This window comes from Mastigoproctus giganteus, chromosome 5 (assembly GCF_048544385.1).
Source record: "Mastigoproctus giganteus isolate SK-2022 chromosome 5, ASM4854438v1, whole genome shotgun sequence".
NCBI classification, from domain to species: domain Eukaryota; kingdom Metazoa; phylum Arthropoda; class Arachnida; order Uropygi; family Thelyphonidae; genus Mastigoproctus; species Mastigoproctus giganteus.
In genome coordinates, this window is record NC_143579.1 from 192,023,082 (window position 1) to 192,036,695 (window position 13,614).

At 35.1% G+C, this 13,614-nt stretch overlaps 1 protein-coding gene across 1 annotated transcript in view; it reads left to right on the plus strand.

Annotated features, from left to right (window-relative positions):
* Positions 1 to 13,614, plus strand: part of lok (ovarian-specific serine/threonine-protein kinase loki) — a 270,142-nt gene that overhangs the window by 111,068 nt on the left and 145,460 nt on the right. The window contains exon 5 of the mRNA XM_090373619.1: positions 2,266 to 2,338. Within this exon, the coding sequence (XP_090229745.1) occupies positions 2,266 to 2,338 (73 nt within the window). The remainder of the gene's footprint in view (positions 1 to 2,265; positions 2,339 to 13,614) is intronic.

Sequence of the window (13,614 nt, forward strand, 5' to 3'; positions counted from 1 at the left end):
CTCCATGGTTAAGGAATGCATGATAAAAGTGGCTGAAAACGTCTGTCCCGGAAATGTGAAAGTGTTCCAAGAAATTTTGTTGTCAAGAAACAGAGTGGCTGAAAGAATAACCGAGATAGCAGACAACTTACATGAACAACTGCAGGAAGCATCCGCAATGCTTCAATGTTTTTTAAATTGCACTTGATGAAAGTAACGATATTCAAGATGTGGCACAAATTGCACTGTTTCTTTGGGCCTGCGATGATAATTTGAAAGTAACTGAAGAGTTTTTGGAAATGATTTCCATCCATGGAACTTCTACTGGGGAAGATATTTGTGATGCTGTATGGAGCATTCTGGAGAAATACAAGCTTCCTCTCAAGACACTCATGGCTGTGACTACTGATGGCACTCCAGCGATGACAGGCAAAGTTAAAGGATTTGTATCAACACTAGAAGCAAAACTGAAGGACGAGTATCCGGACAAGCAAAAATTGCAATCTTCCACTGCATTATTCGTCAGCAGGTTCTGTGTTTGAAAATACTGAAAATGGACTTGGTGGCAAAAACTGTGAACTTCATCGGGTCCAGAGGACTGAATTACTGCTAGTTTGCTCTCCTTCTTAAGGACTTGGAAAGTGAATTTGAAGGGCTGCTGTACTACACAGAGGTTCATTGGTTGTCTTGCAACAACGTACTAAAGAGTTTTTTTTTTTTACTTTTGGAAGAAATAATACTGTTCCTAGAAATGAAAGGTCAGGATGTATTGCTTCTAAAGGATTATTAGTTTTGGGTACACGTTCTGGTATTACAGGTCACCTAAATGATCTAAACATCAAACTACAAGGGAAAGATCAGTTGATAACAGACATGCACGATGCACTGGCTAGTTTTCAAAAAAAGTTTATTGTGTGGCAAAATCAATTGTTAAACCTTTCCAAAATGTTGTGACAGAATAGAAAAGATTAAAGACAAATTTGATAGGCACTTTAAGGATTTCAAGGAGCACCAAGAAGATTTTTCTATTTTCACACGTCCTTTTTCTTTTAATGTTGAGAGAGCTCTTATTTCCATACAAATGGAACTAATTGATCTGCAGAATGACTCAATTTTAAAAGAGAAATACCGAGAAGTTGGGATCCCAAAAATCTGCTCATATTTAGGGCAAAAATACCCAAAGATAAGAAAGTTTGCCACACACATTTATGTGAACAACTATTTTCCCATATGAAAGCTAACGAAACAGCCCACAGATCAAGACTAACTGATGCCAATCTTTTTTCCATAATGAAGATTGTCTTCTCAATCTTTGACTACAAATCTTGTGAAGCTAGTTGCAAGCAAACAGTCAAGTGTCAAGCAAAAAAGGCCTAGATTACCTAATTTCATGTATATTCCCTCATTGAAATTTTGTATTATCTGGAATAAGCTTGCATTTCATTTTTCATTCTGTTGTTTATTCAGACTTTTATTTCCTTTCAATTAGTTATTAGTGCATTCTCGGCTGTACATATCAATTAATTGCTCAGCAACAACTGAGCAATTAAAAAGTGTCTTTAGGCTAAGCAACGGCAAGGTTTGTAGGTCGTGTGTGGCCCTCATGAGGTACACTAATATGGGAAATGGCCCACGGCCCAAATGAGTTTGACACCCCTGGTCTAAGGGTATGCCTCAAAAATGTGCCCTTTACTAGAAGCCTGTACTATTGTCTGTCTACATTGGACCACATGACTTTCCTGCAGGCCTCCTGCATCCATCCTTTGCATTCCTGGCACCAACACAACCTTATTTTCCATTGCAATATGTTGTAGGCTTATTTGCACAGTATAAATACTAATGCCTTCTGATGTTCCAACATTAAATGCACAGGTTAATAGTTCTGCTACATGGCAACAGTTACGCTCATGTTGGAGTACCTCACTTTGCCATCTTACATATTTGGCCATAGTTATCTGTTCACAGAAGTTTTCTGGGTATTCTTCTATTCGTTAAAGTCTCAAATGATAATAGTCTTTTAACACTTGACAAATGGAGCTTACCTCTCTGCTGTAGCACCTGCTAAATGTATGCCATTAGTTATACTTTTTTGAAAGCCCATGAGATCTTCTCTGTTCCCCATTGATATTTTTGCAGTTTTCTGCATGTCATGCTCAACATAGTCTCTTCAATTTGCATATTTTTCTAGAGATTGTTCCATATAGACTCCATAGTCTTAACACAGTGGCTAGATAGGAGCTGTATGTGAGTGTATTGTATTATATGTAAGTATTTGTTTCTTCTTAGCATTTGTATATTTTGAAAAGTCCTTTCCTCCAGAAGTTACTAGAAAATATAACTTGTCCAAGTTGTTGGGAAGGTAAGTAATTTGAGCTATATTAGTATTAGAAATGGCAAAATTATGCAAGGAAGTAAGCTTACACAGCATTGATTAAAAAATAAAAATAAACTTGCCCATTTCGTTTTTCTAATCTTCCCTTAAATTTATTCAAACTACATTTCCTCAGTTATCCTTGTTCTATTCTGTTGTGACCGTCTGGGTTGACATTTTTACCCTCCAGTGACAATGATGGGGCTTTAGAAATGACTGCATTTATCCATGATTTGATCTCAAGCAACTATTGTCACTTTTAATCGAATAATGTCACTTAGTGGATGAATTTGTTATTCATTCATGAGCACTGTCATGACCAGATTTGGGCCACTCATCAGACAACTGGTATCCTCATTTAGCAATTTTGTGTCAAGTGGTGAATAAATGTATTCACTCTCAACTATTAAAACACCAATTGGTAAGCTGCATTCGTCCAGTGTAGCAGTTTAATATAGAAGCAGTGTACTATTTCAATGCACGTATTGAAATAGTTTGAGAAAATAACATTACACTGCATTACATTTATCTGTCATGAATATGTAGGGACACCTTTCTGCTCCCATGACAGAGCTTGGGCTTAGGCTCTTTAGATTTATTCAAATTGAGGAAAGACAGTTGTAGAATAGATGTGTGGAAATTTGCCTTTAGCCAGTTGGTTGTTAATTGCTGGAATAAACTTCCACCTGTCGTTGTGGAAGTTGATAGCTTAAATAAATTCAAGGAGGAACCGGACAAAATTTTAGAGGGAATGGATGTGTGAAATTGACTTTTTTTTTTGGCTGATGCTATATATGCTCATACGCTTGCTTTCTTGCATCACATGCCCCCATTACTACTACTACTATTCACTGCTTGATACAGAGTTATTAATTGAGGCTAATTATTGTCTGATGAGTGATCTGAATAGATCAAAAACCGGTCACAACAGTGCCTTTGAATTTTTAATGAATAACAGATTCACCTATTTTAGGAATGACTATGTTTATCAACTTGTTGATAAACATAAGTCATTTCTAAAGCCTAAGCTTTGCTGCTGGAGTGACAATGTTTCTCAGAAAGTCATATAAGAAAAGCATAATTTTAATGCATCTGCAACCATTTTTTTTCCAAACAAGATGGTTGCAGATGTATAAATTTATATCCTTTTGTGTGTCATCAGTAAGGAACACCACCATTTAGTTTATTCAATCTGTTTGAAGCATTAAACACAGTCAGTTCTCCTTGCAAGTGCCTAGATTCCAGATGTATCAATTTATAGAACTCAAATCATTCTTCGAAAGGTTACACTTTAATGTCCCTGACTAATTTAGTTAGGGGTATTAAATCCTTTTCTGCACCCATTTTAATAGATCCACATCATTCTGAAACCAGACCTGTATTCAGTATTCAAGATGCAGCCTAAACATTCTCTTATACAATGAGATAGTCATCTCATTGGCAAAATTCTTGTTATCACTGACATGAGCTATTCTAACAGTCAGTCCAAGTTGCTCAAAGAACTTTGTCAGAAGTCTTTCATTCTCTACTATTTTGAGTATGATACCATCCAGTTGGTATGTTTATCAACTGGGATTACTGCTTCTCAAATGCAGTACATAGCATTTATAAGTATTAAACCCTCAATTTCCACTTTTCAGTCCATCTGTCTAATTTATCCATCTAGTAGCATACCCGGATTACTGTCATTAACCACTCTGCCCACATGTGTATATCATCACTACACTTAGGCATTAAACTTGATATGCTTTCATTAATAAATATTGAAAATGGTAATGGCCTCCAGTTGTGAACCCTATGAGACTACCAATAACATTAGTCCATGAAGAGCAGTGGCTGCTAATAATCACTGTCTGTCTCCTGCTACTTAGCCATCTCTTTATCCTTAGCAGTAATTTGTCCCTAATGCCATGTTGCTTCATTTTTTGTACAGCAGTTATTCATGTGGAACAGTATACAAAGCTTTATTGGTATCAAAAGTACAATGTTGAAATTATATATTTTTTTTCATCCATTTCCTTTGTGACTATCTCGTAGTTGGCCAATGAAGTTGGTTAGAAAAGGCCCTGTAATGAATCCACGTTGTGATCACCATGTAACTATATTTCTGTCAAGATGATTCTGCATTACTTCTTTAACCACCAACTCCACTTAATCTTTAATCCTACCACAATGATAATCTTTATCCACAATACGTTCTTCCCCCCCCCCCCCCCCAAAATTCAAGCTTACAGGTCTGTAATTACCCACTTTGCCACTTGGATTCTTCATATTCACAAGGCTGAATATGAAGAATCCAAGGTTGTGTTTATAATTATGGCTTAAGGTTTGCTTACCTCTTCTGCTGCTTCTTTTTATATAATTGGATAGTATCAAATGTCTAATTTATTTTTATCTTCAACAATTTCTCTTCCAGTTTGTTTAGTGAAGTTTAGCATGTTAACTGTGTATACATGCATTATGGAGTTTTTAATTCACTTGGATAAAAAAACCCACCTGACTTTAAGAACCCTTTTATTCCATTTGACGGAAGAAAACTGGATATTTCTGTCAAGCAACCTTTGCCAACAGCTGACTAATTCAGCCATAGAGAGAAGAAAGTCCAAAAATATCTCTGCCCTTCCCAATCCAGATTCACTCAGTTCTTTAATTTTTGAATTTGGTTCATGAAGTCATAAGTCAGGTCAGCAGCAAAGGTGTTGTGAACATCTCTTGTCGTTTTAATTTAACAGAATAATTCATCAAGAGCAAAGATATTGTGAACATCTCTTGTCGTTTTTATTTAACAGAATAATTCATCAAGAGAATAATTGTCTCTTCTTTCTTTTAAACATCCATATACAGAAGAGAAAATTAAAAGTTCCTATAATGATAGCATATTGTACTTCTGAAATGTTCCTTGTATTTTTAATTATCACAGAATCCCCATAATAGAGGGCACTAACTTGACTACAGTACTTTTTATTTTGGTTTCCAAGAGATTTTAAAGACTGCAATGATTAAAAACGTTAGGGATGTTTCATGTAAGGCAGTACCAATATGGTTTGCATGAGATACCCACTTTGCAGCTATCCTTGTACAGCAGTCCCTTGTTATAACGTGGTTCGCTTTACACTGATTCGCTATAACGCTGTTCTTATATTATAACCCGTATCTGACTATAACGCTGTTCTTATATTATAACCCGTATCTGACTATAACGCTGTTCTTATATTATACCTGTATCTGACTATAACAGATTGCATTTTTGGCACATTTAACGAAATCGTTTCATTTGATGGAGTCGATAGTTTGAAAATGAATAGCAAAACAGCATTAAAACATTTCCCATGCTGACTTGAGAAATTTTTCCACTCTCAGTGAAATTTTCTCTCACGCTAATTTAATTGCAGTACAGTGACTTGTTACGTTGTTCTGAGATCAACATTTTAAAAAATTATCAAGTATATTGCTTGTAATATTTGCATTATATGCATTTATCCAAAGTCTAGTCATCACTCAGTACAGTATTAGACATCGTGTGTAATGGACAGTTTACTCGAACATTGTATCATAATTATTAATGCAACCAACGCAGTTACATTTTCGAAGAGTTAATTATGGCAGATAAGAATGAAAAAGCAACGTCTAGATGCAGTACGAAGACTATAAATGTAAGAAAAAGACTGAATATGAAAATTAAATTAGACGTTTTGAAGCGAATTGATTCCGGTCAACGACAAGCGGATGTGTGCCATAATTTAGGACTGGCAGGTTTAACTGTAAGAACAATTATAAAAAATAAAGAATTAATTTTAGCAGCGGGAAAGACAGTTGTTCCACTGCAAGCAACTAGGACTAGGCTGGCTATTAGGATTGAAATGGAGAGACTTTAACTAATTTTATTGAAGATAATATCCAATGCAGGATTCACTTAAGTTAAATATTATAAAAAAAAAAGAGAGAGAGAGATTAGCCTATATGATGATCTGAAGAACACTCACCTTAAAAAAAAAAAAAAAAAATGTGGAACCATTTAAAACTAGTAAGGGCTGGTTGAATAGATTTAAAATCCAGGGAGAAGCCGCAAGTGCAGATCAAGGAGCCGAAACTTTCAAAAAAGAACTTGTTAAAATTATTGAAGAGGGGTATTATGTGTTATACTTCAACAAGTTTTTAACATAGATGAAGCAGGACTTTTTTGGAAACGAATGCCTAAAAGAAGTTTTATATTGAAAGAAGAAAAAAACATGCCAGATTTCAAAGTGGTGAAGGATTGGTTGACCTTATTGTTGGGTGGTAACGCTGAGGGGGATTTAAAATTAAAACCCCCGCAGCGTTAACTTTCATTTAGTTTACCAGGAAGAGGGCCAAAGTATAACCCAAATTCGACACATTTTTCATGATCAAATTCATCAATTAAATTAAATCAATTTAGATCAATTAAATTCATGATTTTAATTGGAATTTTAAGTTTAATTTTGATACATAAGTAGTTACCACATAATTATATACGTATGTAATGCAGAATATTTTATATGTACAAATATTTTAAACGACATTTGTGCATCTTTTCACCACCGTTTATTGTTGATTAGGAAATATCCTATGGCACCAACCGCAACTCACAGATACATATGTCACCTTATGGGAATGCGGCGCTCGCTTAGCGTGGATTCACTTAGCACTCTGTTTTTCCGGAACGAATTATCAGCATTAAGCAGGGGTCACCTGTATATTTTTTTATTCCTTGGCTGTGGAGTGTGAAAAGATGCAAGTTTGATATGTCCAGATAATGATCAAGTTTCATGTACTTTGGGAAACTCATTGAAAGCACAATAACTTATTGAAGAAAGACTTGGGAACCCATTCCACTTCATAAGAAACCATTCAGTGGTAAGGGAAATACCTTTAACATGTTTGCTGATTCATACAGGTGTTCAACTGTAATGCTCATATGCATCATGGCACAGTACTCAATGTACCATATCACATATAAGCAGTCATTCTTAATTGGTCAATATACGAGTTGGTTAAAAGTAAAGGCACATGAAATGAACTATTCTATTCTGTTGGTACACTAATTGAACTGTGGGCCATTAGCATCAATGATATTTTTATTTCATTTATTTATTTTTATATATATATATATATTTTGGTACACGTTTTTGCTTTTGTTGAGTTTATGTACCTAGAATAAACTTTCAATAAAATTTTGAATTTTGTTTTGATTTGTAGCTCAGCCCAAAAATAAATGTTCACTTTTAGCTATGAATTGCAGACTTTTACTTTTCAACCATATTTTATGAATTTTCAGAATTTTGAGGATTTTGGAATGTTATTTCTAACATTTCAAAAATGATGGCACACTGAATGCTCTCCCTCAAATATAGGTGGCAGTGAACATGTTAATACTGGTTGAGAAAATTGCAAGACACTCGGAAAAGTGATTTCATGTACATATAATGTTTTTCACTTCCAAGGACTGGTCCATGACCATCCCATACAGCCTTGTGCCACTCTTCTTGGACATATACAGAGCAAATTAAAATTATATACATTATAAACATTTTGATATTCTGTATCTTAAGGAGTGTGAGTAAAAATGAATTTAAAATACATTAGACGAATACATGGCAGTCAGCATGCATAGCATCATTTTTCAACAGTAGACACACTGGGCACATGTCAGCTGTAATTTTGTCTTTTTGTTATATAATCACTCTTAAATCCTGAAATTTGTTAGGCAATTTGTTGTATACTCATAAACCATGCACTTTATCTTTCAGGTATCCCTATGCCAAAAAAAAAAAGAGGTCTTAAAGACCATGAAAGATATTTGAAAGCATTCTCTTCCTCCTTGCAACTTATCCATTATTCGAGAAATTCATTATCTAGTAGGCAAGGAGATCAAAGTTAAAATGCAGCAATGAACCATCTTTTGAAAGTATACCCCATTATTTTGGGAAACATATTTCTTATTGCAGGAAACATTATTTATTGCATTCATTAATAGTTTAAAGATAATGCTGCTCAGTAACAGTATCATTTAATTAGCAGCATTATCTTTAAATTGTTAATGAATGCAATAAATAATGTTTCCTGCAGTAAGAAACACATTAACCACACAGAAGGAGAGTCCTATCCACACTGACCCTGGCAATGAGGACATGACTTTGAAGAATGTAAAACTGTTAATGTCAATATGGAGAGCTGTGGGAGGAAAAGGACATCAAGAAGTGCCAAAAACATCCAAGCCATTAGAAGTTCATATAACTGGTCACCAAAGAAGCAAACAGACAGTATTTTAACAACGTTCTGTAGAGTGAGGGGAGGATTTTACTGTCTCGGTAAACATGATTATGGTGATTCAAATGACCATTAATTTGATTTTGAATGTCTCTTTGACTGGTCATAGGTTATGTTTGAAAAATCACTAGCTTAACTGTTTTCTGGCAATACCACTCACAAAACTGTGCTTGTTGATCAGGATTGTCTTCCTCAAACACATGCAGGGCCAGATTCCCCATTAGGCACCATAGGCTCAGTGTCTAGGGCCTACGAAAGAAAGCAAAAATTAAAAAAAAAAAAAAAAAAAACGGTTCACTCTTTTCACTCTGACTAACAAAAAAAGAGCTGAGAAAACATGCGCAATCGGCTCTAAGAGCTTCAATTCAATACACTATCTAGCAATTGTTCTCGAAACGGGAAGAATTGAAGTGATGGTCACTCCATCAGTTGAGGTGGTTTATGATTTATTATAGTTGAAACTTGAAGAGCATTAATTGACTTTATTCACAGTCAAAGTGATGCTAAAATAGAAGAAACATTTCCCCCGTCCCTGTTTTTAGCACATTTCGGAATAAAAGTGCCTAGGGCCTACGAACACCAAAATCCAGCCCTGAACACATGCAGTAGCTGAGGTATGAAAGGTTTGAATTTTGTCCTTTGAAGATTCTCATAATACCTGATTAACTCAGAATTCCCAGAAATGCTGTTTTATTTATTTCTTTGGCTGCTCATCATATGCACTTCTGATGGCTTGAGTGTTTTTGGCATTTCTTGATGTTCTTTTCCTCTCACAGCTCTCCTTATAACAGTTTCATGTTCTTCAAACTTATCATGGCAAAGGATTATTGTGTTGGCCCCTTTGGCCCATAATGAATTCCCATGTATGGTGAATGTCTTTAACATTTTTCATACTTGCAGTAACATTACAGAATATTCTCCTTTCTTCAAATGTCAGTTGATTATTTTCTATACTCAGTGGGCCAATAGTTAATCTGACAATGAAAATTTATTAAAAGCTTAATTGCTTATTTTAAAATGGACAACTTTTTATTCAAATTGGCCATTTTTCCCAGTACCACTGCATTCCTATGTGCCACCAATAAGCAAAATAAAATTTGCCGCCCTAAATGTTGTATACTGATAAGCGTTAACCAATCAGACAAAATTTCAGCACTCGTAAGCAATGCTTACCTTGCCTACCCGCTTGCAGCAGCCCTGATTTTGTCTATGAAATATGGCTATTTCAAGTGAAACTTTAAGGAAACTTTATAAAATCAAGTACTTTTAAAATCTGCCATGTTTTGCAAAAAAAATACAATAATAATTTTACAATCCGGAAATATTAAGAAAGCACACTGTCACTGATATCTACAATCTCATTTGTTTTTAAGAATCCAAGAAAAAAAGCAACATTTTTCACTTTTAGTGCTGTACACTTTGTAACTCAACACAAACTGCTTTTACAAACTAGTCACTGGCTTAATCCTCAAGCTCTTGTAAACCAGTGACTAGTTTCGACTTTTGAACATCAAGAACAAATAGAGAGAAAAAATGCCCAGTATGGTAAAACAGGAAAAATTTGTGTCATTAAATCTGTGGTTAATTTCTTCTATAAACAGTGACTTACTGACTTGCATAAACAATATATTTAATTGTTTTTGCCAATAGGTTTTTGCTACCATTGCAATTAGTCATATAGGTTATGCAAATGACAAGCTTCACAGGCCGACATTATAACTTTAATAGGTTTTAATGGCAATGAAAATTAAATATAGAAACCTATGCTATTATTGCAAAAAAAATTTGGAATTTTTTTTTTGCAATAACTTAGGTTTCAGCACAGTACAGTATTAAAATCCACAGTACAGTATTAAAATCAAAGTCATGTAAATTGATAAAGGTTGCATGCCTCACATTCCTTACCTCACACACCTTGTTATATTTAATCCTCAAGAAGAACTGGTAATTCTTTTATCCTCCAATACAAAAATATTTTTTCTCTGAAGTACATTAATTGATATTCTCTCTGGTAACTGTACTAGGCATGCATTTTAAATTTATGCTACACAATATTTGCTGTGACTTTATTTACATTTAACAAATTGGAATTTCATTTACATTTGTGTCCACTTTGAGTGAAAGAGCCACTTTAGAGACACTGATTTGAATGTGCAGACATAAATACAACTGTCAGTAGATCATTATAGGGTTGCTTGTGCTTTGTCAATTTCAGCTAATGAGACAAGTCAGTTGATCATGTTAGTTGATTATGTTGAGTTTGGAATATATGCAGGTTATTGTATATCATTTCTGTTCATAGTGTGAAATGACTGCATGCAGAAAACTGAATTTATTTTATTATTTTTTTTTATGGTAACCCCAAACACAAAAGGTACTGGAACCTATAGTACCCTTACATACCTGCCAACTCTTCAGTTTAGGTGTAAGTTTTTGATAAATGGGTATCTCCTAATTTTCTGATAAGTTTAATTTTCTTCTAATTTTTGTTTTAAGTTTGTGTCATTTTTTCAAATGATTTGATATTATAATGATGATTATTATTACTTTTTTTTCTCCCCCCCTTTTTTTTAATTATTAAATGTACTTAAGACAATGTTAGGTGGCTTTGCATATTTACTTTCATTTTTGGATAAAATGTCTCAGATATCCCCATATCCCCATAATGGATGAATACTCACTGTGCAAGTATTCATCCATTTACTGGAGAATAAAATATATGGATATTAAAAAAAAATTAATAAAATGAAACACTTTTTATGTATGTAATTTTTGCTAAATAATTTGTTTATTGTAATGTGTAAGTGTACATATATCACTTAGGCATCATACTAAATCTAAAATCATTAGACCTCTTTTCAGTTAATTGACATTTTGAAACATTTTTGTGCTTTGCTATCAAGAAATAAGTTAGAGGCATGTGATGCAAGAAAGCAAGCTTATACAGCATCAGCAAAAAAAAAATAATAATAGTAATAACTATCCCATTTCACTCATCAATTCACTCTAAATGTTTATCTAGTTCTGCCTTGAATTTATTTAAGCTCTCAACTTCCACAACAGATGGAAGTTTGTTCTAGCAATCAACTACCCACTGCCTAAAGGCAAATTTCCTCACATCTATTCTACAATTGTCTTTCCTCAATTTGAATTTGTCTCGGGCAATTAATCTGGGCAAGAGGAAGAATCCCATCAGCATTGAGCTTGCCCAAACTATTCAAGGTCTTGTACACCTCAACCAGATCACCTTCACTGCAAATTGCAGAATTTAAGCTTTTCTTGATAAAAGAAACCCTTTGTTCCACTCGCCAATCTTATTGCCCTCCTCTGTACTCGCTCGAGCAACTCTACATCCTTCCTAAGTGATTATCCCTTTGTTCCTAAAACAAAGGGATAATCACCTCCTTTTCCCCACTAGCAAAATTCCTGTACCTCATTGACAAGACCCCATGAGCTACTCTTTCAGCCTGTCTGCACTGCTCAGAAAACTTCATATCTGACCGCACAATTACCCCAGGTCTTTTTCATTCTCCACTGAGTGTAGTACTGCATAGTTGGTATGTAACTCTGGGGTTACTGCTGTATGCAGAACTTTGTATCTGTCAGTGTTAAACTTCAGTTGCCACCTCTCAGTCTATCTGCTCAACTTTTCTGTTGCAGTAGTGTACTGTCATTAGTGTCATTAACAACCATGCCAACCTTTGTATCATCTGAAAACTTAGACATTAAACCTGATATACCTTTATCAATATCATTGATAAATACAGACAACAACAATGGGCCTGGCACTGAGGGACTCCACTAATAACATTAGTCCACGAAGAGTAGTGTCCATTGATTACCACTCTGTCTTCTCACACTCAACCATCCCTTTATCCATAGCAGCAACTTGCCCTTAATGCCATACTGCTCCAATTTATTTTCATAGTAGTCTTCCATGTACAACGGTATAAAAACTTTCCTGAAATCCAAGTATGTGATATAAAATTATTTTTTGCATCCAGTTCCTTTGTGACCACATCATAGTATCCAATCAAATTGGTCAGACAAGACTTCCCCTTAACAAACCCATGCTGTGTCTGAACTATAACTGCAGCCTTGTCTAGATGATTCTACAGTGCTTCTTTAACCAGTGACTCCATTATTTTCCCCAGAACAAAAGTTAAACTAACAGGTCTAATGTACAGGTCTAAAGTTAAACTAATGTACTTGTTAACAGGAGAGATTGCTTCTACAGGGATGGGATACTCTTAAATAGAAAGGGTGCAAGAATATTTGCTGATGCTATCGAGGCAGTGTTAGGTGGGTCAGAAAACTGCTAGCTTGGGGGGAGACAAAGACCAATAGATTGACAGTAGCCACTGGCAGAGGTGAAAGAGATTCTTGCACTGCTTCTATTAGAATGAGCAGAAGCCTGAAAAACAAGATGCATGGTATTTCAGAGACTGCTGGGAGCCATTGCGGTACAAGTAAACACATGGGTTGTGTTAGGGTAGCTAAGAATAGAAACAGGTGCAGGTATACTTGCGTGTACACCAATGCTAGGAGTTTAGTAAATAAATTTGATGAATTTGAGGTATTGCTCAAAACATCGAAGGCAGATATTGTTGGGATATCAGAGACGTGGTGTCACACAGATATAAGGGATGCAGAACTGCAATTTGGGGAGTACAACGTCTACAGAAAGGATAGACAGGATAGGAAGGGGGGAGGGGTTATGCTATTAGTTAAGAAACATAAAAACCAAGGAAGTGAAGCCAGTCGACATCGCTGGACAGTGCAGTGTTGAGTCAGTTTGGTGTGACATAAACATTGTGAGATCAAAATTGAGAGTAGGAGTGTGCTATAGGCCTAATGACTCTGATGAGTATAATAAGGAACTGTACAGGGAAATAGAGTGGGCCAGTAAATCAGAGAGTCTTATAATGGGAGATTTTAATTTCCCAGATATTGACTGGAATTTGGGGACTGGTTAC